General features: G+C 43.7%; 2 protein-coding genes across 3 annotated transcripts in view; one reads left to right on the plus strand and one right to left on the minus strand.

The window, feature by feature from the left end:
* grin3a (glutamate receptor, ionotropic, N-methyl-D-aspartate 3A) overlaps positions 1–13,893 on the plus strand; it is a 36,875-nt gene extending 22,982 nt beyond the window's left edge. The window contains exons 6-10 of the mRNA XM_062412984.1: positions 1,892–2,007; positions 2,812–2,963; positions 6,505–6,666; positions 6,953–7,023; positions 11,991–13,893. Coding sequence (XP_062268968.1) covers positions 1,892–2,007; positions 2,812–2,963; positions 6,505–6,666; positions 6,953–7,023; positions 11,991–12,534 — 1,045 coding nt within the window. The 3' untranslated portion in view covers positions 12,535–13,893. The remainder of the gene's footprint in view (positions 1–1,891; positions 2,008–2,811; positions 2,964–6,504; positions 6,667–6,952; positions 7,024–11,990) is intronic.
* Positions 13,894–15,217: 1,324 nt separating this feature from the next.
* Positions 15,218–27,197, minus strand: part of plppr1 (phospholipid phosphatase related 1) — a 35,426-nt gene continuing 23,446 nt past the window's right edge. Inside the window, exons 4-8 of one of the 2 annotated variants that reach the window (XM_062413493.1) lie at positions 24,590–24,722; positions 22,211–22,461; positions 21,654–21,830; positions 17,230–17,361; positions 15,218–16,661 (exon numbers count right to left, since the gene is read on the minus strand). In XM_062413493.1, coding sequence (XP_062269477.1) covers positions 16,629–16,661; positions 17,230–17,361; positions 21,654–21,830; positions 22,211–22,461; positions 24,590–24,722 — 726 coding nt within the window. In that variant the 3' untranslated portion in view covers positions 15,218–16,628. Of the gene's footprint in view, positions 16,869–17,229; positions 17,362–21,653; positions 21,831–22,210; positions 22,462–24,589; positions 24,723–27,197 lie in introns of both variants that reach the window. The other variant, XM_062413494.1, reaches the window with a different exon arrangement.

A 27,197-nucleotide genomic window follows, 5' to 3' on the forward strand; every position in this document is an offset into this window, starting at 1 on the left:
CAGGACTACGCCCAAATCACTGGATGGATCACCACAAGACTTTGTATGTGGAAGTATCTGCTCACTCTGCGTACTTCTAGTTGACTTCTATAGTCTTGACTGCAACATGGGACAAATGTTTTATTAGACATGTTTTAAAATCTTATACTTTAAAACTTGACCAAGATAGGGTTTCATTCAATCAATTATATTCTAAAGCCTTATCATAAATAAGGTAATCTCACTGAGTTCAAGATCCCGTTTGCAAACAATCTACGTCAACCACATCATGGATTTGAAGTTAAAAAGTTCACGACAGCAATTAATACCAGCTACAACCAACTAACTTCAACTGCTGGGTAATTAGAGCATTTGGAGAAAGAGTGCTGACTGGTGCATTATCAGGCCTCAGCCAACTCTCTTCTAGCGTTTTGTCTTTCTCATTAAAGTGGAGCAGGAGATATTGGAGGAAACTCCGCTCTTATACTCCAGCGTAGAGTTTCTCACACCACAGCTCAGCCTTGAACGCAAAGCTGAATTTACTATGGAGCGTTTTCAACATGGCTTCGTACTGGTCTCACTTCATGTTGAAGACTTTCCCCCGATCAACTCCAAAGGATTTAAGATGAATGGAGCTGCTGCGTCCTGCATCGCCTCACATAAAGTATGGCAGCGCTACAGAATCGTGTCCCTGTCATATGAGGCATTTTCAATTCAGGCAGTCAGGATGCCGATACACACATTCACTGATTTGTCAAGCATTGCTGCAGGAAGATGATGCAGAAAGCTAAGCGTTTTTAATCACATTCGTAAATCGGTTGATGTCAGGGTACCGGTGCAGATCATAAAATACCCAAACCCAGTCAGGTCGATACTCGGTGGAAAGACCAAGGTCAGAAGCTGCTCGCTCCTTCAAGCTGTGATAACGAACATCGAGCTCGTGGGTGGAAGATATAGACTTAAAATACGTCTTTGATAACAAACTAAAAAAGCAAGAGTATATCGTGAAATAAGATTCTTTTTAGCCTTTCAGGCAGTCAGGACATTTTTTGTTGTTGGTTAGTGAATCCTCGCAGCGTTGTGACTTAATATCTCACCTCTGAACACAGGCTCCGCTGTGAAGGGAGGGAAGACTATGAATAAATTGACCGAAAAAACTGTCAGGAATTTAAATGACGTACGACTAGATCAGGGGGAAAACGAGAGACTGAGAAACATGAGGTTCAGACGAGGAGAAATATTGCGAAGAGAAATTCACTGAATCATTTGCATCTAATTTGTCTTGTTATTGTTGCAAAGTGCCCGTCTGAAAGTGTCTTTTAAAATCGCCCAACGCCGCAAAGCAAAACAATTCATCCAACGCTTTCAGTTTCCCTCATGTTGAGTCGAGTCGTCTTCAATACGTGTTGATGAAGAGAAAAGCATAAAATCAAACTGACGCAGAAACGAGTGATGTGAGGACAAAAGCAGGAGAAACGTTAGGAGTAGCAGCCCAGGAGGGAAAAGAGGCAGTAAGCACAGGTTCTTTTAAGTTTATGTCTCGGGGGTGTTAAAGGTTAATTTTTCATGTGAGTTTGAGAGGGGTTGTTTGAAAATGTGTGCGTGTCTCTGTGGCTTATTCCCAGAAGGTACGATTTGTGTTAGCGCTGTGGTTATATTTGTCAGCGCGATGCGTGACGTGGGATCTGATTTTCATGTCATGTACATAGTCTCTCAGGTCAAAGCCTCTTTTTCATCATTGCAATAGTCTGAAGACAAAATAAAAGTCCGTATATTTGCCTGATTTTCAAAATAGCACGACAACAGAATATGAAAATAAATCTCCAGTGTTTGTTTTGATCTGGAGTGCATGAGGCAGAGTGTGTGACTTTGTGTTGCGCTCGCACTGCACTGTGATTGTGTCTGCTTCCAGGGCCGACCCTCAGAGGCTGGACGCATTCATCATGGACAAAGCTCTGCTGGACTACGAGGTCTCCATCGACGCAGAGTGCAAGACACTGACGGTTGGAAAACCCTTTGCCATCGAAGGTAACGCCTGAGGGCTTCTCATCATTTGCTCATCTAGGATCTATAATGATATTCAATATGTATCTTGTTGATGAATAGGGTATCGGTTACTATAGGGCCTATCGACTATTGATGACGAGTGAGCCTTTGGCTGGCAACCGCAGATTTCTGGGCCAAGACTCCAGCTTCCATTGGCTGTACATGGTTAAAAGTCAGACAAGTTTCTTTATCCAGCATTAGGGTGAAACCATACATGTTTATTTAACTAAAGCTTAAACTACAGTCTGATTTCTGGCTGCAAATATGTTTTAGTCTTGATTCGAAGAGGTCTTTTTGTAGAACAAAGGGCCATGAGTGTTTTTAACAATATCCCTCACTAAACATTTGCAGGTCAGTTCATCTTTTGCCTTCTTTCAAAAGCTGACTGGTCTCTCCTGCCGACTGTTAAATGTCTGATCCATTTAGCGAGCGTCCTCTTCTTCTTCCTGTGAAAACGTTCCCTGTGGTGGAGGCTTTCATTACAGGCCACCACAGTCCCACATTCCTGCATTGTTGTTAATTACTTAATGCACCTCTTAAGCCTGCAGGATGCAATTCAAATCAATCCGTGCGCTTCCTTCCAAGGCCAGTTACTTCTGTAATTGGCCATTGCGGAGTCTGTCACACTTTCTGGGCATGCTGCGAAACTCCCAGATACACTGACAGCTTCTTTTGGCAGGAATCACCTTTCCTGTGCACGGCAGTGAACCAGCTGCAGTGCATGTTGTAACAGAGGAATCGCTGCTGAAGAGTCTTTACTGTGTGGTTTTGTTTGTCCACCGGCAGGCTACGGCATTGGCCTCCCGCAGAACTCCCCCCTCACCTCCAACTTCTCGGAGCTTGTGAGTCAGTACAAGTCAGACGGCTTCATGGACACGCTGCATGACAAATGGTACAAGGTCGTGCCCTGCGGGAAGCGCAGCTTCGCTGTGACCGAGGTAGGACAGCACCACACGCTACACACGTCACAGGCTAATGTGTTCTTTCTGATGATGGAGACGCTTCAGAGGGTGTCGAGGTTTTGAATCTTGTTTTTTCCATTATCGCCCTTGAATGTGATTCAACTATAAAAGTAATAAGTGGAGCCTTTCAAAAAATGAGATTTGCAACCAATTAGTAGAAAAATTGGACTTCTGGTTTCTTCAAATGTTTCATGATAGAATAGAAGAAGCTTTCATGTCCATGTTATCTTCAATGATGGAGGTCTATTGTACAAAGCCCTTCAAACACCAAGGACTCGTCATTTTTCTGGCTCTACTTTCCGCCTGCACAACCCTCTATGTACAGTAATTGCTCCCTACTAATTCACGGCCTGGCCCCTGACCCCCCCAGCTGCTAACCAAGCTGTGTCCCCGTCACATCCGTCCTAAGCACTCCGGGCCCCTTGGTCCAAGCTGTACTGCTGCTACAAAGCACTCAGCTCTCTCCGAGCAGCCCGACCATCTCTCCACCCAGCTGTGACTTTGAAATCCCCAAAAGTGTCTCCGAGCTCAGCGCAGACTGCAAACTCTCCACTTTCAAGCCCGAGTTGAGAAGTCAATTCGCGTCCCCTCCTCTGGCCCGTGTGTTCTTCTCGTGGTTCTACTTTTACTCTCTCTATTATTTATTTTCTTAGCTACATAGTGACAGGCAATATAACCCCCATCTAATTAGGAAGCACTCATGGTGTGTGCCGCTGAATGACAGCGTCGTCCAAGCACCCGGCACATAAATGTAAATCACCAACTTATGAGGCTCATAAGAGCAACAGAAGTGCTGCAGCGCAGGGCCACAGTTTGAAGTGAATCATTTTTCCATTGTGTAACCAGACGTGCTTGTAGATGCAGTCCCACAGCTGCAGACGTTTAAACTGCTCCAGGTACATTTCATTTTGCAGCATTATGACAGTAGCGATGGCAGAGGAAGCTGCTCACCAGGGATATTGCTTCATGTATTGTGTAGTTTTACTTTCCATCAAGATGACTGCCTTTCAGAAATCACAGTATAAATTTAAATTGGTCCTAACACCTTTGGGTTTCTTTCCTCTCTTGAGATACTGTAGTTGCTCCTCTTGTGCTCAAACTGTGCACTTGCCCTCAGATATTTTGTTGCTTTGATAGATTTCCTGTGCTCCAGCTCTAATCCTTGCACTTTTTCCATGAACCTATGTATGTGAAGTGGGGATGGGAAGCTCAATACCGACGTTTCAAAGCGGTGTTGAGATTCCAAAGCTATTAAGTAACTCCAAATTTGTGCAAGCAACAAAACACAAATCAGAGCAAATCTACGCACAAGCACAACACTATTTGAGTGTAAGCGCAGGGTTTCGAGTGCAAGCAAAAGTAAATCTGAAGGTGAAATCAATCAAGTGCTGCTCTCATCCTGAACAACCGGGCCCTCGAATAGAAATGTTAGCGGAACCCACACAAACACACACTTCCTTTCCACATAGAAAGTCCAACAAAAGTGTTGCACATGCAGTAGAATATTTGGTAAAACGAGCTGTCAGAATGAACACTGGTGGACATGACCGGGAAATGCATGTGATAAAAGCAGGATATGAGTTACTGACAAGGTTGGCTCGCTTTAGTCCTGCTCAGCAATTTTTTCCTTTGGGCAATCTGTTATTCCGATGACTGACTGCTACACCGGCAGCAGCAGCAGCCGATCCAGAAAAGATGAGGAAGAAAAGAAAAAAGAAATGTGATGGATTGGTTTCAGCGAGGCAGCCAAACTCTGCTGGCACCGAGCCGGCTCTCTGTCACCCCTCAGAGGAGTTGATCCCGTTCAGAATAATACAATCAATACCAATAAATGATATTTTATCCAATTAGCCATCATTAAAAGGGCCAAACGTGACATCACTGTGACGAGAGGTGGGATTTATGCAAGAATTCACTGCATATTTTTCCCAATTAACCAATTAACTAAAAAGAGATGGGGAGTGTGTGTTGCAAAATTACAGTTGTTTAATTTCATTTTTGTCACATGCTTCTAACGTCTGCACAACTTCCCACGAATCATCAGCTACCACTCTGCGAAATGTCATTACCGCCAAAGCTCGCCAACGCCACAATGCTGCCATGATGTCTGGAATCCATCATGTATTCCATTCCGACACGACTTTATAATGCAATCGCTGCAGCGGCCGCTGACGTGACACCGACTCTGCAGTGAAAAGAGAGAGACTCTGTGCGTCTGCAGTAACAAGCAGCAAGCGGTCGGTTATGAGAAGTGTGATATTACACTCGGAGATGACTACACCTGTAGACTGATAAACACGTTTCTGTGTGTGGTGCATTCAGAACAGAAGGACAGAATCATAATCTCAGAGAGAAGTTTGATATCCCAGAGGACAAAGCTGCGAAGGGTTTTTTCTTCAAAGCCGGATTTGAGAAGGAACATATTGTCGAAATGTCAGCAATTTAAGGGAAACTTTTGATTTATATGTCCGAGAAACGTGTCTCATAACTAATTTTTATATTTTAGAATTCACATATGTACAAACTAGTCGTTTAATACCTTGTCCGAATCAGTGCTGTACATATTAATTAGACTTAAGTCTACTTTAATGCATTTTTAAAGCTAATTGCCACTATGTATTATTTGTTTTACGGTCAGTTTCTATAAGACACCTTAATTATTTGAGACAATGAGGTTGTTATATTTTATCACAGTTTGCCTTTTTAGATCTATAGGGAGAAGAGATGGAAATTAGCATATCCAGCTAATCTCGTAAACAAAAACCACTTTTTCAGAATCCAAAGTCTCATCATCCATTTCAAGAGAAAGACTTTACACCTTACATTTGTATTCGGTGCAGCTTTTCCTCTGACGGAAACTGTTTTCTAAATATAATTGTTATTTTTATATAAACAATGTCTGCCCATGACTCCCGCTCAGACTGGGGTGAACGGGTCACTAGGTTTACACATCATGGCAAAATTTTAATAATGCAATAACAGTAGTGTTATCATCAACTGTGTTTGCTGCGGAAGTCATTCTGCAAACAGGAACTTAAAGCTCCTTCCATGGAAAACATCTGCTTCTGGAAGATAAGGCTGCGGCCCAGCATTGTTCTCTATTATTTTTTTATTACAGTACAAACACAAATAAGACTCCTGCACATTTCAGTGTCATTGCCATCATGGATCCCTTGAGCTTAAACTGCTGTGTTGTGTGCGAATATTTTGCTTGTCTGCAGGAAAATACACAAACCATGGAGAGAAAATGTGTCTTTAAACTTATGAAAATGTGACATTTGTTCTGATAAATTATGAATATTGACTGATATGACGTTTCTTTATCGCCAGAGAATTTTTGGCCACATCGTCTAGCCCCAGTTTGAAGACTAATTCAAACTAATAATCAAGTTTATCAGTTTTCCAATGTTACAATGTTTTGTCTGGTTACGTCCCTGCTTTACCAGTAAACAGTTCTACTCCCCCATTAAAGACGATGGATCGAACTCTGAAAACTCTTGTGTGTCTCTCCCTCCAGACGCTGCAGATGGGCATCAAGCATTTCTCCGGTCTGTTTGTGATGCTGTGCGTGGGCGTGGCCTTGTCTCTGGTGACCACGGTGGCAGAACACATCGTGTACAAGCTGGTGATCCCGAGGGTCAAGGAGCCGCGCTTCAAGTACTGGCTGCACACGAGCCAGGTAGGAACCCAATCCACGCCAGGGCCGAGCACAGAGGACTGATCACTTTTAAAGAACATGAAAAGGCTCCACTAAAAGTCCAAACTTCAAATTAAAAGCATCAGCAGCATCATGCACTGATTCAAAACTTATAGACAAAAACATTATCTCTCTTTCTCACACACATACACAGTCTTTCCATATCCTTATAATCAGAAAGAAACTGACAAAGTATTTACACATTTGTTTATTCTATTTATGCATTTACATTTAAGCTTTTGACAGCTACATGTTGCTTGTTTTCCAGAGATTACACCGGGCCCTCAACACAGTCTTCACGGACGACAAACTACCGACCGTTACCAAACCCGAGAAGAGGTAATGTCACCGTCACGGAAAAAAACACCGCTTTGTATGAATTTAATATCTCCGGGCCAAATAAGGCTGTCCTGGATAATTTCTGGGTCTTATCAGCTTCTGTGAGAATTACCTGCAAAGACCACTTAGAGCAAATGGTTTTACACTTGGATTTGGCAGAGGAGGCCTCGACGAATCCAAGGAGCTGTGCGGATTCTGCTGAGAGAGCTAATCCCCCCCCCCACCCCCCAAAACAAAATGACTGCTAACTGCTTAATAAGCAGGGGGGCGTTAAAATCTGCCTTCAAGAATATGCAACAGGAGCGTTGGAATTTCACCTTGACCTCTAAGAAAACCAGTCTCATGTGAGATGTGACTCAAAACTATCGATCACACTGAGGTGACCATATGGTGAGACACTGAGAGCGCCTCTACACCAGGGAAAGATCTTTCGACTAAAGTGAATAACTAGAACCAGGTTTGAGTAAAACACGGCCACTGCTGTGTTCTGAGGATCTAGGAAATGACATTCATACTTTAAAGAATCAAACAGTTCAATTAATACATTGTGGAGGAAGATTATATATATTCCTTTTGAAGTGGGCCAGCAGGGGAAAGATATTCTATATCAGACACAGCCCAAAACCACTTCAAACCATGAGAGTTAAATAAGCCAGAGACTGGTTCAGTTTATGCACTGGAATCAATCATATTTTAAATAAAAGGTGAAAACAAGGTAAAAATGTGCCAGAAAGAAACACGAGAAGAACTCAAACAATGTTAAAAAACAAATAAATACACATACCGTGTAAATATATTAATAAATATCCCATTGAGGTGAATAAATAGACAGTGCAAACTGGAAGACAGATTTATGTTTGTCATGAAACTGAAACAGTGAAGCCAGAGCAGCGTAAACAACCTGAGCCGAACCATGAGGTGTCAGTGGTAATAAATGAGATATTAAACTCACCTCTGGGTTCAGACCAGGTGAAGGCCTCTGCACCAGTGGACTGACAGAATGGGGCCTACACAGGAAACTGGGTGTAACAGGTGTGTGTGGAAGACATGACCCCCCCCACACACACACACACACCCACACACACACACACACACACACACACACTTAAGGATCCTATAAAAACATCACCGCAGCCACATCTGGGTTATTCTGCCTTGGTCTCTGTGCAGTGGGAGGAAGAGGAGAAGCTTCAGCTGTCTGTAGGAAACACCTAACCTCCTTTAAATCAGGATAATTTTGACTCCTGGACCAAGTCGTCTAAAATGTGACACAGGTGCTCTGCCTGAAATAACACTTAAAATACTTAGAAACTTTTATTCAGAACTACACTTTTCACAGCTAAAAATAAAGTTAAATCCTGCTGCTGAATCACGGGGTCTCATTATGAATCACATGTTAACCTGTAGCCTCCATTCACACTGCAAACTGACTCAGGCATTCACAGCAGGCCACCGGCCAAATGATCAGGCTAAGAAGGGACATCAATTAACAGCCGAGTGTCGGATGAGAGGCCCCGTCTTGAATCAGAACCTGAGAAGAATGGTTGAATCAGCTGGAAGCTAATTATCAGTCGGGGGAAATAATCTCACGCTGATGTTCCGGAGTATTGTTCGGCACAGCGGGCGGGAGAGCCGGAGATTTGGTAAATCAGGAAAAGCTTCTTTTTGGGGCAGTTTCTGTGACTTTTCAAATGTTGCATGTGTTCAGATTAGTTACATAACCCCCCCGCCCCCCGACTTTCATCAACACTCTGCTCGTTTCACAACATCACTCTGGAACCTGCTCTTTATCGAATGAGCATTTCTGAAGCGGAGGGACTAGTTTCTTACGGAGGAGAGAGATCAAAACAACCCTCCACCTTTTGCTGATCGGAAGATTGTATTACCCTCCATGAGAAATTGGTGCAGCGCTCTGCTTCACCGATATCCCTGCTTAGCAGCGCTCGCTCAGAGGGGACACACAGGTGGAGGACTCAAAGTGGGGATTAAGTACACGTGATAATTATGGAGCTGAGGCCGTGTGAGGGACGCCTGTGGTAATGAGGATAGATTACCCACTCCGTCAAACTCATACTCGTATACGTCAAATCACGTCGGTGTCATGGCTGCACGTTGTTTGCTAGTCACAACTTATCAGCATCATATTCTTCATGGTAAACAGTTCGTGTTTTTATAGCGTTTTTCCAGTTTTGATCACTCACCAAGCTTCACAGTACAGTTTTTCCGCTCACACATAAAAACTGTTGTGGTTCAGTATCGTGCCCAAGGCCACTTCGACACGAGGGGGAGTGTGGAATTGAACCTCTAACCATCTGGTAAGTGGTCTCACTCTACTCACCCACTTTACCTCCTGAGCCACATCCATGTCCCTGCAGAAACCTGCTGTTTATTGCAAGCTGTTTTCAAATAGGACCACATTTCATCCTGCTTGGGGGAAAATACACCAGAGGTCCTTTGGGTTTCAGTGCTACCACTGCAGCACTGTATCCACCAGATATTTAACAATGGAACCATATTTCATTTTTTAGTATGTAGACAAAATGTCTGCGATAGCCTGAAACACTCTGACGGCCGAGGAGAGCACGTTAGTTTAGTATCAAACTCTGTGTTAAGGTGCTCACATCAGATAAGAGCTTCCGAATAATATATTTAACAATTTTTAATATGAGAAGACTGAACTTTTACACGGGGTGACGAAGAGGTCAGTTAAGAAGCTGCACAAATCTGTAGCCCAGAGCTGCTGGAGACCTGGGGACACTTCATATCTGTGTGCTGCACCTGTGTCCTGCTCTTTGAAGGACAGCCTCCCTATTCACAAGGCTGCAGCCACATCCACGTCTTGTTTTGACTGTCACTGGCAACATCTGTACCGACAGATGGACTGGGAAATAGCGGTCAGCGGTGACACAGCGGTTATTGGCAGTTCTGGTTAGCCTTGGATTCTGTATTTGGTTTGCATCTATAAAGTGTGGGTTTGCCGTTGGTCCCAGGGACGTGCATAACTGCATGTGGGGTCAATCAATATTTATGAAAATGTAAATTAAGCCTTTGGAATATCCTAATGAGAGGAAACTGTCATCCCTGCAAATTGGAAGTCGTCCGGATCAGTTTTATCTGGAAATGATGTGGAGGAATCTGAGAGGTGTGAATGGTGGAGGGATTTAGCCGATGAGCTAAACCTGAGCAGAGGTCACGCTCAGCAGAATTATTATCAGATAATGTAAACTACATTTGTATAATAAGCTGTCGTTCACTGCAGCCGTGATGCTGGCACAGCTGCCGCGTGTGTCAAAAGCTGAAAATATGATTTTAAGATTATTTTATGTTCTTGTTTTCTGATTTCCAGTTTTCAGGCCCTTTCATTCCTGAAGAGACTCGTTTGACTTGGTGATTGGAAAATGTTCTGTTAATTTTTCTGCTCAATTACAATAAACCTTATTTATACACAGCAAAGTAATAAATGCATAAAATAGAACGATTTACAATTATTTAAATGATCAGATGATATAAAGGTTACAAGAATATTATTGAATATAAATGGTGTTATAAGGATAAAAAGAATAAAAATAAGTTCAGATCACAAATATTTTAAGAGCAATATAAAGATTACATTAAGTTATCAGGGAGTAAAGTATATATTATATCATATTGGCCTTTATATACTGTGGTATGTCAGAAGCTTATATCCATAAAAAGTCAGTTTCTCTGTAAATGTGCATACTGTAAATATTACATTTAATCAAAACCAACCACAACATCTAATAATTTTGATATTTTCACTATTGAATATAGAACATTGCAGTAATAACTTTATTCAGAATCAAGCACAAACATTTGTTAAATCCCGTCTCTCTTAACCTTGACACCAGCCTCATGTAACAAACAATCACGTGTTGCACATGCCACTTTCTTCTGACCTTCTTCTTTTCAACCGTTTTTTAAATTAGTTATCTTTTCATCTCATGGTCGAAGCCTTCAAATGAACTGACACATCTGCTCCCACCTCGAGTTTGTCTAACTCTAAAACTCGAGTGAAGTAGCTTAAAGTTTACATATTTTCCTTCATGGTTCGCGGTGCTTCTGTGAAACTGGATTATGCAGAATAAATGATTTGAGGAGGCGGCAGGACAAACGCTGCACAATGGAGAGAGGATGTGAATCACTCGGCTCCTCCGTCGCTCTCTGGCTTGAAGAGAACGGTTTGTTTTGATCCTGAGCGTCGGCTGATATACGTTTAATTCTGAATAAGAACATGACATTCACAATGTTGTGTCACACTGACGCTCTCACCCCCTCAGCCCATGTTACTCCTGCTGGTGCTCATTAGCTTAAAGATGAAGGTGGGTGGGATCTGGAGTGGAGCTGGAGGAAACTAATTGGACACGAATTTGATTTCCACCTGTAGGCCAGTCAAGGTCCTTTTTCCTCTTTTTCCTTTTTACCCGCTTGTGGAGGCCTAACCATTACAACCACAAAATAAAAAATCCTGTTTATTTGCATTATATTTCAACAAGGACTTAGCTTTGCTCATATTAACAGAGGTGGAATCACAACAAAGTAATTGCAACACAAGTGGAGGACACAACATTTAAACTGGTGCTATTTTGACAAGATAAGGAGGGATTCTGGTTAAAACTGAAGTCTGCAGCGATGGACCAAGCATGACTTGAAAATACTGTTTATGGAATATACAAAAAATGGCAGAAAAATAACAGTCAGGACACACAAAGGAGTTGTTTGTCATTTAATGGCACATTTAGCAGAACATTTGTACCGTTTCTTGGAGAGTAATCACGATGGTTGCATCCATCAATCATTTTTACGTGAGCATTTTAACAATAACAACAATTTAGGGAACTTTTTTCCCCCCCTCACTTCTCTTGTTCATTGTTGGGTCCCGCCTCATTGCACTTTGTCAACATGCATAGAATATATAAAACATTTCTCTGTGTGTGTCTTATGTCTAGGTGCAACGAGGGAAACAACCAGTCAGCGTCCTGGAATCCTGCAGAGTCGTCCCACTGCAACAGGCGACGGGTCCTCACACAAGAGATGCAGAATGACCTGGAACACCCTCCTCACCCGCCCCCGTCACCCCTGCCTCACCATTCTCTTCCCCTCCTGGAGAAACACATGCCCATAGTGACCACAAGTAACGGTCGCTCCGATCTGTTGGGCCGAGTGATGGGGTCCGGGCAGGGGGGCTCGGGCCAGGGGGTGGCACAGTGCCGGGGCCTGGGCATGGTGGACTGCGGCCCCGGTCTGAGTGCGGGGCGGAACCCTATGGTGCAGGAGCTGTCGGAACTGGAGGGTCAAATCCTCATCATCAAGCAGCAGCTGCAGTCAGCGATGAGGAGGAAGCGGGAGCTAGAACAATACCAGTCAGAAAACCAGCAAGCAAACCAGACTGCATCCAGTCCGGCCTCTACTCTCCAGTCCAACCAGTTTACTCAGTATACCCAGTCCCACCAACAGACTAACCAACACACAAACACGCTCCCGGAGTTCTGAAGCTTTTGCCTCTGTATTTTTGTTTCCCCCAGAGGAACCCGATTAGATACAGGACGAGATTCCAGAACCTCTTGCGGGTAACTCGGACACTCGCCTGAGTTCTGGAGTGGGAACCTCCACAGATTTCTGGAGGTCAGATGTTCCCAGAGGCTCTGGAGTTCCCCTGAACGCTGGACTGAGATGTTCCCCAGGATCTGCATCTCTATTCTGACATTTCCTGACCTCTGGGATTTGTGTTTTAAAAAGACGAGAAGCACTGAACAAAGGTGAACCAGGGATCCCGAACCAAACCTGTTCTCACTCGCTTGTCGCTGAAGAGTTGTGCATCCCCATCCTCTTCTCAACATCCTCTCCTCCATTGTCTTCACCTTCTTTTCACCCTTTTCCCTAACCCCCGCAGGTTTTTCCATTACATCTCCTCCCCCTCTCCACCTCTAACGTTTGTCCCTTTCAACCCTCCCCTCTAGGCTTTGTCTCTTCAAGGGCACAGATTTGCTTGCTGTGATGATACCTTGATCATAGATAGGATGACACTTTGGTATTTAAGCTTAATGGGCTAATTCACTTGAGTCCTACGTCGAGACTCATTGAGAATGAAAATGACCTGTGGTTGAACCCGGCCAGTTAAGTCTTAATGTCCCCGTGTCTTGCCTAAACCTTGTATCTTTCGGTGGGCGAGAGACAACCCGCTGGTGATCGGTTGACTTTACCATTGACGTCTAAGCGTCCCTGGCCTTTGACATTGAGCGTTTGAATTTTGACTTTGGGCATTCACTTCTGATCTGTTCGTTCAGGGTTGGTGGGGCTGTTGTTACAAAAATAGAAAAACAAAAGAAAAAGAGATATAAAGTTCTGGCAAGACACCTCTGTATTCATCAAGCACCTCTGGTTGGCATCGTGTGGTGGTCTATACAAAACCTTATCTATGGGTCACTGTATAATGTTGTCCTGCACCTCACGGACGCACCTCGAGTATTTTACGAACAAGCTGCACCTATAAGGAATCATTTAACCTGTCAGAGTTTGACCAGCAACACGTGATCTGGAGAAGTTACAAGGTACAAATTGGTAGGAACAGGGAGCCACAGCTTTTCTAATCAGGGACCAAAGCAAAAATAAGCTTTTACTGTGATACCTGTGGTCTTTGGTCGAGCCAGTTCATTTCTGGTACAACCCTACTGTCAAATATAAGAGATCATATGTCTAATGTAAACACAGACCACTCGTTGAACTCTGGCAGGTTATCTAACTATGAATAATTCACCACTGAATTCACTGAAACAGTCCCTGTGTGCTGAGATCTGTTCTGTTTGGGTTTGGATGTGTTGCGTTATTAAAAAATTACCTCTCTTCTTTGCACTTAATCGAATCGCAGCCTTTCTTCTTTGGTCAACATGAACATCACAATTTCCAGTGTGTATGTATATATATATATATAATGTTATATATATAAGGTCAAATGTGGAGCCCGATTAATTCTGGTTTTAATTAGAACGCCTCGACAACTGGGGACAGGTAGGTACGCATCGACTCTTTCTGTTCTGGCAATGAAAGGAAGTTAATGCAGCTCCAATGAAGAGCAGAGGCTTGACGATTTCAACGCCTATCACCACTTTTATTTAAGGATTAAAGCTATTTGCCTCCACTGATGGGTAATGAGCCCTTGTAAGTCAGACAAAGATGAGTCAGTGGAACCAGAGGGACGATGGCTGACAGCCAGGGCACAGCAATCACATTACACCGTGTGCAGGATCTATTTGCTTGATGGTTTTTTTGTGTGTGTGTGGGGGGGGGGCATTGCTATTCACCTGCAGTTGGTCATTTCCTCTCATTGAAAAGGATTCCATTACGTTTAAGAAAAACAACACCCTGCCGCCGTTCATAGCCAGAACACAACCTGGAAACCTGGTTTTTGGTCGTCGCACCATTTTTCACCCGTGTTGCTCGAGGACAGCAATTTAGACAGGGAGGCCCACTCGGTGGAGCCAAGGATGACAATTTGAAAACACACCGCACGGTCAAATTCTACTGCAACACACACACACACACACACACTGGCACACAAGCAACACCTATCTATTTAGCCAGTGTGTCTGCAAGCGCAGGCTGTCACGGCTGAAATGAATGCCTGACGGAGCAAAAGCAAGTCCCCCCGGCTGAGCCTTCAGCTTCCTTTGTGTCAGCGTGCGTGTGTGCGCGTGTGTAAGTGTGTGTCCGTGCACCTTCGCTCGGCAGTGGCACAAACATCACCGGAGTCGATTCAGTCGTAACAGGATGCGTCAACAGAAAACCCAAATAAGAGTTTTGTGGTTTTGTTACTTATCTGCGCTTGTGTTTGATCTCTTGTCTGGGTTTAGTTTGTGTGTCTGGACAGAGGCATGGTGTGGAGAGCAAGGAGCAGACTCCCAGGATGTGACAGAGTGGATTCACACTCACACATACAGACTCTTTGAAGCCTGTTTTTTCCTGAATTGCTCTAAGATGCAAGAATCAGGTTTCTCAGTTGAGTTTGCTCATAAAGTTGCACATCACACATCCTAAGACTTTCCTCTACTCTTGGTTATTTCAGTTTTTACAATACTAACATTGCCTCTATATGATTCTTACCTGTTATCCTGCTTGTTGTGAATTTCTGACACATGATAAAAAGAAAAAAGAAACACACGAGAACACGTTGTTGCTACTGACTATTTAATTCGTGGACAAAACCAAGAAAAAAATATAAGCAGCATTTCAAATGAAACGCTTTTCTTTTTGTTCTCAAAGGAAAAGATGTAATCACAATGATGATGCTGATGATGATAATGACCAGAATTCAAATCATGAATATTTATAAAACATCTTGACTTCTCTGTTCATGCTGGGCGTTATCTTCCAATAGGAAATGGAGTCACAACATTGCATCACAATCCACTGGTGGCTCAGGGAGGGGGGGGGGAGGGGCGCCTCGAGGAGGAAAAGTGAAGCAGGAGTCATTAGCCTGGTTTCCATTAGGAGGGCTAGCCGCGCCTCAGTAAATCAGTCTCCGTCCCATTTTTCTTTTCCACATATATTTTATTAGAACGTCTTCCATCGGGATTCAAATGTAATCAGTGAAACTCCAGGTAGATCGGGCGCAGGCTAGCCCCGCCACACATCTCTGTTGAGCACATTTCTATCAACATCACTGTGAATCAGGAAATCGGGGGTGAGACAAACACCAATCGAGAGAATTTAAACAGATGATATTTCCGTAGGTCGTCGGTGATAACGTGGCACAGCGGGCGCCAAACCCCATTTTCTGACTCAGAGGACGTCACTGACTCTTCCTCGTCATTTCCTCCCGAAGGAGAGAGAGAGAGAGAGGGGATCATTCCCCAAAACACTTAAACTGATACCATAACATATCCAGGTTTACAGCAGGCAAACAGGTCCAAACGGATCATAATAGTCTTACAGATTAACAAAAATCTTTACAAAATGCGACCTGACACGGTCAAGTAATGTACAGAGAGAGAGAGATAATAAAAAGAAGGGTTCTGTCTTTTTTTTTCCTGTACAAATGACAAACATCACGGAAACGACAACATCAACATTTTTTTTTTTTTTTTTCCCATAGCAGATTTTTCAGACTCAGAGGGACGGAGGTGGTGATCGACGACCTGGCAGGATGTGATGTAACACAGAGTGAGTCAGCTGACAGGAAGTGTGCAGGTTTAACACCGTCAGGGTAGGCTACAGCACTCGCTCATACAAAAATGTACAAAACACTGTCCTCTAACTACAAACCGCACCGTGGAGGAAAACACATCCCATGTTTCAAATGGTTTTAAACATCTGGAAAAAAAAAGAACAACTGTGCTTGAGTTTGTCTGGTGATATTTTTGGATGCGCTCAGGGGGCCTCGGCGGGTTGAACCGGGCCGAAGCCCAACTAGATGAGAACCATTACAAACATGGTGTCTTCTATCCCCCAGGTGAATGAAACAGATATATCAGGAGTGTTCGTTTTTTTAATTTTCTTGTCAAGCAATCGGCGCCACGTGGCATGCGTCCTCGTCATTGTGTCTGGAAGTGCTGTGGAGACGCAAACGTGACCCGGTGCTGCCCCCTTAGTCATGTGACCTCCGTCATCGACGCCGAGTGGTTCTGAGAACGGACGGGGGGGAGGAGGAGAGGTGGAGAGGGGGAGACAAAAGGAAATGGAAGGAGACAGGAGAGGGAAAGGGAGTGGAGAGGAGAAGGTAGAGGAGATCACTGTGTGAGGTCACTGCATGTGCGTCCGTGTGTGGGAGGGAGGACAGCGTGGGCGTGCAAATTATCATGCCTGTATATTCATCTGGCCGTGTGTCATTGCTTTGTGTGGAAGAATGAAAGGATAGAAAAGAGAATAGAAAGAAAGAAAGAATAGAAAGGAAGAATAGAAGGAAAGAACACACATGGTGAGCTAAATATTTGATTGATATTGAATCCCTCTCTTGAGTCAATTCGTTCTCACGGTAATTCTAAGAAATAACCAACTGAAGCAGAAAAAGTAAATTACAACAAATTACAGAACAAACCAAATTCTGTTAGACTAAATTAAAGGTATCTAGAGGGTGGGGGGGTATTTTAAGCTGAAGGCCTCAAGGGAGCTCTACCAATTAATGGGGAAAGATAATGCACATTGTGGAGATTACAGTTGTTTGGGATTCCCGGGTTAAGTGTTTCTAGCTACCTGTGCGCTGAGGGTCTCCAGAGGACTCTCCACGCGGGGGAAAGTCATTAGAGGCAGACCGCGGTACTCCTCAGTCTTCTGTTTGGCTGCTGCGCTGTGGAGGCCTTTAAAGTTGTTCACCACACATAGACCCTGCGGAGACAGTTCAACGTTAAGAGTGAGACAGGTTGACAATGACAGACATTTATAAATATGTATATAAAGATGGAGGACGTGAAAGTAAGGCCAGAGCATCTGGATGGCTGCGGTATACGTCATAGATCCCGTCTCCTCATGTGTTAATGGATGGGACATGGACCAAACTGACAAATGACAAATCACCTACATGTTATAAGAGGATGTCAGAGCTATGCTAATGGCTCTAATGTACGTAGACAAACAGTCCTTGGAGCATAATGCCGACATTAGCATGCTAATATGCTCACAATGATAAGGCTAAGATGCGTATAGCGGGTATACTGTTTAACTTGCACATCCTCTTAATTTTGTATGTATTAGCATTACAAATTTGCTAATTAACAGCTATTTGTTCAGAAAGAAATAAATCCCCCATCAAACTGTTGGTAAAGGAAAAAAACATTTCAATTAAAATGTGATTTAAATCTAACAACTCCAGTGCCACTGAGATATTTAGCTCCCATTAAAGGGAACTGGGACATTTTGGAGGGATGTGCCCATGCTCTCTTTTTACAACAGCTATTACTGTGAGTTTACACATGGTGTTAATAACGTCAGCCGACATGTTTCCTCATTTATACGTCTGTTAAAATTCTGGTAAATTACATTTACTTGTAAATTCTAGTTTTTTTGCCCATTAGTCAGTTTCTTTGCTGCATTTCTGAAGTCCCCTCCCAAGACTAGTTAATCAAACAAAAGCCGCCTGAAGGAGATCCTTCCAACCCTCCGCCTCCAGACCCCCGGGCCAATCACGCCCTGCGGCAGGAGCAAAGGAGGAAATGAAGCCGGGCGATTCACCGCTGGAGGACCTCAAGGTTTCCATGTTTATAGCAGTTTGCTCTCTAGTACTTCTGACACAGGGGAGAGGAATGAATCAATAGAGGCTGCACATCACAAAAAAACATATGAATTCTTTATGAAAATCCCTGTCACACTGAATCCTCACTTTAAGTTGATTAGACTGAGTCATCATGAGCGAGACGGAAATGTTCAAGGGGCAGGCTTTTGTTTTCAACTATACTCTGACACTGATTTCCATTATCTCCCCCACCTGACTGTTCTCATCTACTTTGGGATGCGACCTATCTTTTGTGTCCCGTAACCATCCCGTCACATCCTGTCGCATCCTTTTCTCTGGGTTTCAGCCTAAGATCATGGACGACTGCTTTCTTTACGTCCTTTCTGCATCGTCCCCCGATGCTGAGACGGACTCGGACAATCTGGAATCTGTTGTCTCAGGTGGGAAAAGGAAAGGGAACTTTGCTTATTGCCATAGAGCTTTGAAATATAAAATTGCAAATTATCTGGACACAGGATCCAGTGCAGCGCCATATTATCAGGTCCAGTTTGAGCCGACCCCCATGCATATGTTATTGACCTGCATAAAATGGTGCAGCAACTGATTTACATAAGTTGCTAGCCTCAAATAGAGGTTTAGTTGATAAGGATGCTAAATTTAAAGGGCTCTAACAGCCTCAGATGAGAACATGGACCCTCTAATTTGTCCGGGATCAAGCAGGTGCCTCCGTCTCCCGTTTTCAGGATCATCCTGGAGCTCCACGAGCCTCGGTTTGGGACTGATCCCTCAATCTGCTGGCAGAGAACAAAGCTCTGATAAGACTAATGGCAGTTGCAGTTTGATGAGCCCACAGAGATCCTCTCTCTGTGAGCACTGCTAGCCCGGGGATTTGAGCTATCCCTGCTTTCTACTCGTCTTTGTGCTAATTTGTCTCCCTCAAGATAGCAGTCCATCAAACCGCCTCAGTTCTCAGATGACAAGACCTTGATGGGCTTCATCAGGACCATTAAGTCCATGTGTGGGGGGGAGCGGCAGTCGTTCTTGGGTTCATGGTTTGCTGTTAATTCGCTGGAAATGAGCAGGTTGAAAACTGCTGAGGCAATGACTGACTTCCTTGTTTTCATCTTTCCCCGGAGATCACTGCCTCAAAAGATGTCAATTTTTATAGGTCAATCATTGGAAAATGATATTCTTCATTAGAGCGGAGTGCAGGGGCTCCCCCACCTCGTCAAGTTTCAAGGACAAAGCTGCTCCACGTTGACGACACTGAAGATCACTGGCTTTTAGCTCCTTACAACCAATTAAGTAGAAAAACAAAGCGACGAAGACAAGAGCAGGTAAAAATGACACGACAGGGAACCTGAAAGCATCTTTTAAATCTGAATCTTCCATTATCTGAACAGCTTCTTTTGTAGTCCAGAGGGAATTTGTCCTCTAAATAGCAAAACCCATGAACTACTTTGTACAGATTCTCCTCCATTGAATTAAAGGGGTTAGGGTTAGAAACAAGTAAGTCCGCAAGATTCATTGTATAAAAGTCGTGATCTTGATTTAAATCCATATGTACGATCTCATTTCAAATTGAGAACGATTCTGCTCTATTATAAGTGGAAATCCAAAAGCACCACAGAAATCTTTGCTCTTAGCCAATGACAGCGTGCAGTTACCCCCATGTGATGCCGAGTTACAGAACAACATGTTTTATTTATTCAAGAATCTTGCAGCCTGAGAAACAAGATATGCAGAACTTAATTTACTTAATTTAACAAACTGGGACTATTTAACCAAGAATACAGCTGCACAACATTTCTGGTCGTTGTATCTTGTTTCAGGAAGGTTTTTATATAATTACTGACATTGATAAAAGTCTTTAAGAGCATTGAGGGACTGTAGTGGCTTGTTTCCTTTTCATCAGATATTAGCTTTTTGACCACAAACAACTAATTACTGCCACCTACTGGCTTTAATGCAACAAATCATGAGGAAGAGGTTGATTATGTGCAAATCCCCTTATGTTGTTGTTATTTCCTAATGTTAAAATCTATTTTTATTAACTCTGATGTCAGACACGATCTCTCAGAATCTAATTTATATAAATCCGTTAGTGCTTCCAAAGGGTAGGTGTGGTAATTGCAGCTGTCTTAAAATGGGTAAAACAGCTTTTAATGATACATTGGTCAAAAAACCTGCAAATAGTTTCATTTGCTGTAGCTTGTGATTCTGCTGCAAATTCCCATAAAACATCCACAAACTAAATTGGGATTGATATCAGGTTTTTTCCTGTAAATGCATTTCACATCGCTCCTTCTCTTTCTTCGAAATCAATAAGTCATCACATTAGCCACCAGCAGCCGACGTTCAAATACCAACCACTGACTCCTTCTCTCCTCCTCTCCTCCCGCCTCTCCTCTCCTTCACACTCCTTCCTGCTCCGACACACGGGCCCATCGGCAATTACAAGTAATGAAGCTTCAGAGACACTTCAATAAACTTATCGTTTTTGATTTGTGTGCGTGTGTGTGTAGGGGGGGGGGGGGGGGGGGGTGGAGGGAAGGTGGCTCCCTCCACCTTCCTTCCTCTCCTCGGTGGGCTTCCCGCTTCATCCCCAAAACAACTTGAGGGGCTCGGCTATAATCACCACCCTGAATAAACCGTGATTTTGACAAAGACTATTTAATTTTCCGTGGAAGCTGTTTGACAACAGATCACAGGAGGCTGGAGCCCGACTTTAAACTAATAGACTAATATAACTAATATAACAGGTCCAAGTTGCAGTTTATTAATTATCATGACATGTGGTGTAAAGAGATAAATACGATCTCTGGTTCCCTGCGTCATCTCTGAGTTAAATACAACCCAACTACCAGAAACTTTCTTCTCTCTTGTGGGGCTTCTACCCCTTCTTCACCTCTCTCTTTTGCAAGTTTCTCAGGAGTGTCACCTCTGTTCTTCCCCCCCCACCCCCAAGTCATCCTCAACTTACTCCCTCTCCTCCAAATTCACCTGCATCTGAACCTCCTTCAAGCCCACTTTAAACCCTGCTTCATCCAAATTCTCTTCCTCTCCTCATCACCTCTTCCTGACATACTCCTTTTACTTTCTTTACCAGCTCACTTAATTCTCCACAATCAACACGTATCATTTAACAATCTCTTATATAGCTACATACAAACATGCTGTGGTTCTTATTCTTAGGATAAACATTTGTATCGGGACTGACTTTTAAAACGCCTCCACACCCTGGCCTGCTGCAGCTCGGATTAATCATTTAATTACCGGTTTGGGTCAGATCCAAGATGAAGCTGGAAATTGTTATTATAATTTGAGCATAATTCATAATTCATGACCAGAATCCACCTCTGAGCATCCCCCTCTCTTTCAGTCTCCTCCCCTCTTATTCCCCGTTCCCACGCCTCCCCGGGACTTTTCATTTGCCCGCTGTTCTCACCAGAAACAGAGCGATAGATGATCCCAGTATGAATCCGGCCACCACGTCCGAACAGTGGTTCCGGTACTCCGAGACTCGGTTGAGGCCGGTGAGGAAGGCCGAACAGAGCGTGCCCAGGCAGAGGACGGGCTTGGCCAGGCGGCTGGACTTGGTCTTGATGGTGCTGGTGATGTACATCTGGAAAGGAGGAGAGCGGGGAGAAAAGATAAACCCCCAAAATGTGAAAATACAATAGATGGTATTTTATTTCTGTGTCAAAGGCTTTTATGACACTCTTTAGTTGGACTGGGAGGGAAGCAGGTCTCATGCAGACTAACTGGGAGGGTTCCCACAGAAATTGAGTCAGACATTTGACTATTTCATAACAGTGCACAGCTCCCGTTGATAATCAAAACAAAAAAGAGAGATGTCAAAAACTTTCATCAGATCAGTGAAATAATCCCCAAAACTTTTCACAGGGAATAAAGGATTATACAGGAACCTCCTACTGCGAGTGAAAGAGACTCTCAGCATTTAGAAACATGCAGGTTCAATAGTGCAAGGCGGTTGGTCCTCACCGTCAGGTAAACAGCAGAGTAAACACTCAGCGACGCGTCCTTGGAAGGGAACGAGCGGCGGGCGCTCTCCACCATGATGGGACTCCCGGTGCAGATGTTGCCATTGATGATGAACTGGTGGTTAAAGCGACACTCCGTGCCCGTGTAGTTGGGCTTGCAGACGGACAGGAAGTAGGGAGAGAGACCTCCCGTCACCACCTGCCCTGCGTTGACGAAGATGTCCGTGGCGAACAGGCCGAAGGCAAACACACCTGAGGGCACAATGAGGATTTAAATGGAGGCGTTCAAATAACCACACATGACCGCAAATGGTTAAATGCTTCAGCAATCAGGTGCTTTATCAAAATATCAATATGCACCTGCATAGGCAGATGTTTGTTGCACATGCAGTTGATCTACTGGGATGAGCAGAACAGTATTTCCTACAAAAAGCTTCTCTTACTACACATTTTAAATACCTGTGCAAAGGATGTTCTTTTCTAAGATTGAAAGCAAGATTATGCAAAAGTGGATTTGGACATGTGCTTTGTGCCATGCATTTAAATCACTTCATATAGCTCCGATGCGGTGGACGACACAAAGAGAAAGATCAACAACAACATAAACACATAGGGAAAAAAAGGGGCATCTTGAATTAATGATTGCGACGACACTTCCAGCACGGACCCTGACCAGCGTCAGAATTCCTTTTACTGTGAAATATGACTGTTGATTATCTGGCCTGCTTAGCCATGAAATTACTCTCTGCTTTGTATTCTCATGCGAGGGGGCTGCGGGGCCGTGAGGGGGCCTGTGAGGGGGCATAGGGACATGATTGTGTGAAGGGCAGAGAGAGAGAGAGAGAGAGAGAGGGGGAGGAAGGGAGAGAGAGGGGGGGGATTAGGGTGAGAGGAGAGGAGCTGGGCGGGGAGCGAGGGAGTGGAAAACGAAAAGCCTCGGTGATCTCTTGAATGTGACCGATTGCTCGGGAACAGACGGAAATATAAATCACATGAATTGCCAAATGAATTTCTGATGAGTGTTCTGAATAGTGAGGGGGTATTATTTAAAAGAGGGGGACAATGCATTTCCGAGTATGCAAAGTCCGCCGGGCGTCCTGCTTCAATGGAACAGAAAGAGCAGCGCTTCTCGGAGGAGTGTCAATCTTTTATCAAATTGAAAATTAGATTGTGTTCAAAGTTGTGTTTGAGGAGCTTTGGCTGCTTGATGCTTGTGATCGTTGTTCATCGTTTTGAGGCTGCAGCCTTCTGTCGGAACTTGATCGCCCAAGAGAATAACAGTAATATACGGATTTTGTTTTTTGTGCTCACGCCAATATCACCTAAAAAACATATGTCTGGATGTTGATGATTCCGGCCGGGTATCCACTCTTTAAATCATTTGCAGCCTTGATTTCCTCCTCAGGGTGAAGCCAAATGTGTAAAATGTGAACAAACTTTATCTTAAACACCAACTTCTCAAAAAGTCCTGAATCATCGGTTACTGTTTCACAGGTGACTGGCCTCCTCCGCAGTCAGCTGTCAGCCGTGATATACAGCGAGCTGCCTCCTAAACACTTATCGAAAGACTGTGGAAGTCACAGGGACAGTTATGATGTTGCAGAAGTCGGAGTTACTGAGCCGTTCATCCAGTGCTCGAGCGGCAGAAAAAGAAAGTGCACATATTATGTTTTTCAGGTTTTCCCGTCAGACAGCAACAGGCTCCCAGTTTAAATGTCATGGATCGGCCAGGTTGGGTTTTCTACTGGTAATCCAGCTTCCTCCCACAGAGGGTTTGGGTTTAGGTTCACTAGAGAATAGTAATTGACTGTGAATGTGAGTGTGAAGGTTTGTTTGTCTTCATATGTCGTCCCTGTGATTCGCTGGCGACCTTTCCAGGGAGATCCCCGCCTCTCGCCCACTGTCAGCTGGGATTCGCTCCAGTTCCCCCAGTGACCCTCGAAGGATAAACCGTTCAGAAACACATTTCCCTCGTCCTTCGCTGTCCTGTGGCTCTTTGTGCAAAAGTTACAGAAGTCGAGTCTGCAGCAGCGAGAACACTGAAACTATTTTTAAGTGTTATACTATTTTGGTTGCATTAGTTTATATTTATTATAAGATTTTGTAATGTAAATCTATTAAGACTTTTGCACTAATATATATTTTTTAATAATATTTCTATAAGTAACTACATATACATTTCAACTTCCAATTTGCCTCATCAATAAAAAGCTGAACCGTTGTGAACCGTTTTAAATGAATCAATTTAACACCTTCATCGGTAAAAACCCAAATGATACCACACTCTAATTGGTACCTGTGCTCTCTATCACATATCGTTGAGGATGATGAACGTTAATACTCTGGTTCTTTAGAGTATTGGACATGAGAGCGCTCTCACCGATGAAGCGGACGATCCGGCGGACGAGCGGGTTGAGGTAACAACAGTCTCCCGTCACGATGGTTTTCTCCTGGGCCAGCAGAGCTTCTCTGGTCGACTTCATCACGTACATGGAGACCTCCCCGATGAAAATCTGCACACAGGAAAAACATCCACAAAATCAAACAAGGAACCAGGAAAAAAAACAAAAACCATGGAGTTTAGAGCAGAGGAATAGATTTGCTCCTGTTTGACCCGTGAACACGAGCCACTGTGTCTTTATGCACTTTTTCTTCAGGTCCATTAGAGTGTGGACATTACATCAGGTCTAATGGAAAAGCTGCAGCCGGACAAACTAAATGAAACTCGTCCCCCGGCTGCCCTTGGTGATACAGGCTGCTTTAAAACCATATGTGTGTCTGCGAGTGCGAGAGTGTGTGTAAAACGTAAGTACACATGTGGTTTCGTCTTTGTGTCTGTTTCTGTAAGAGTGTCTTTAAAGCTCCAGGACGAGAGACAAAACTCTTTGGTTTTTTGTTCCGTCCCATGTGAATGTTGTTTTATTTATCTATTTTCATCCTCAAAATGTTTCTCAGAACAAAACTCTTCCCTGTTTCTTTCTCTGTGGCTGTGAGCAGCAGGAGATGCTGGGAACAGGAGAAGAAAGCTGACATCTCTCACATAAACTGGTTTTAAAGCTTTGCACTGGATCCAGTCAAGTCGGGATTTGTCAGCATGAAAGAGGCTGAATTAATATTTTCTAACTCTTGTTTTCTGCAGCGTGATGAGTGACATGAAGCATGCAAATCACGAAGCGCCAGCTATCATCAAATGCATCGTGACTGAGAAATCCACCGTTTGATGTTTAATGACGCAGGAACATCTGTCGTCGAGTGCAAACGGAGCCCGAGAAGACCTTTATCTTCAAACAGAGGGAAACTGCAAAGGGCAGGCAACTTGTAGCATGGGGTTTATTAGGGCTGAGCAGCGGTTGGGACAAATCAAACTGCATTTTGGTAAAGGCCAGTTAGAACAGATCACCAGTACAACGTGTACAAACGCATAACATCACAATGTGGCTGATGTGTCCCCGGGGATGGGGTCAGAATGAAGCTGCTTTCAGACACGCACGGAACTCAGCAGTTCCTCCGCGTGTTCTCCAGAGGAACTGCATGTGTGAAGATGTCAGAGTGAGACGCTCTGCAGATTCTACGGACTTTATCCATCTGGCCTAAGATCTCCTGGTAAAAGAGCATTGTCGTACACGTAGAGGACAAACACGAAGATGTCAGGAGAGTTTGTGTTGATAAGAGCTGAGGACGATGTCTTTGTGTTGTCAAGCTAACCAATATGGCACCGGACAAAATGCCAAATTCGTGGCTTCAAAACAGCCGATCACGAAATAAAAGGAAAATCTGTGGTCTAAAAGTAAACAACATTGTAAACAAGGTGTTCCCTTTAGGTGTCATGTGTATTTGTTGTTTTCTTTCAAATGTAAATGATCCACAAACATCATATGAGGTCATCTGGGTCACACCTGCCATGACCAGACCTGAATCTCATGTGATTGTCATTTATAAATGAAAAATCATGAAGGAAGAAAATTAAAATCAGTTGGTACCTTTCCCTACAGTCACTTCTTGATATTTTCCCTAAACAATGATGTTGACATGTTCTATCCAGAGTTGCTTTGAGGTTCTTGTCTCACTAGCGTGTCCTCCTGCACTGAAAGGTTAGTCACCACTGACTAACTGTCTTATATCGACCCGTGTGTCTGCCACCCTCCTTTATACAAATGTCAGGAAACCTGACTGGAAACAAGCCTCCTCCCAAACGTTCAGTGTTCTGTAAACTGAGGAACAACTGGGTCGTGTCTGAGCACCAAGTGAAAAGGTCAAACAACAAGACTCCAAAGAAGAGAGAACATGCTAATGCTTCACAGAGAGAGCCTCGTTCTCAGGGGGATTCTGCTCGACATGAAACCCAAAGAGCAGACGTCTGCTTCATGTACGATCTGACCTATTCACCAGTGTAACACATCAACAAGAGCTCCGGTCCACAGGCCTGCAGGAAGTTCACCCGATAAAAAGACTTTACCCGGGACGTGGAAATGACAGAGAGTCACAGGGAAAAGCTTTTTGTCACTCACACATTAAAAGTGAGTGCTGCCCCCTGTGGAGAACCATAAATGATTCATGGTGCGCCTCGTTCCCAAGCTGCCAAAGAGCTGACGCATTCTTGATCGGAAAACAATCAACTGTGCAGCCTGAGGCGGCAAAAACACAACACGCACACATTGTGTTGATCGCTGTGGTTTACGAGCTGTTTAGCTTGTTTGATGATTTTCTCTAATTTCATTAAAAATAAATCGTTGTCTCTTTTTTTTTTGGACATATGCAGCCCTAGGAAAACGTACAAGTGGATAATTATAACAAGACGGAAGGATTTCTCTGTGTCCGTGCAAACTGTATTTCATGATTATCATTGATTAATAATTCATCCGTTCATCGATGCAGCAACTCACGTCCACAGATTGTGAATAAATGCTGAGAGGGGCTCAGGTTTGTTGCTCATATTTAAGTTAATTGCTCTTTGTTGAACCAGAAAAAACTATGAACAACAACTATGA

This window comes from Platichthys flesus, chromosome 19 (assembly GCF_949316205.1).
Source record: "Platichthys flesus chromosome 19, fPlaFle2.1, whole genome shotgun sequence".
Lineage (NCBI taxonomy): Eukaryota > Metazoa > Chordata > Actinopteri > Pleuronectiformes > Pleuronectidae > Platichthys > Platichthys flesus.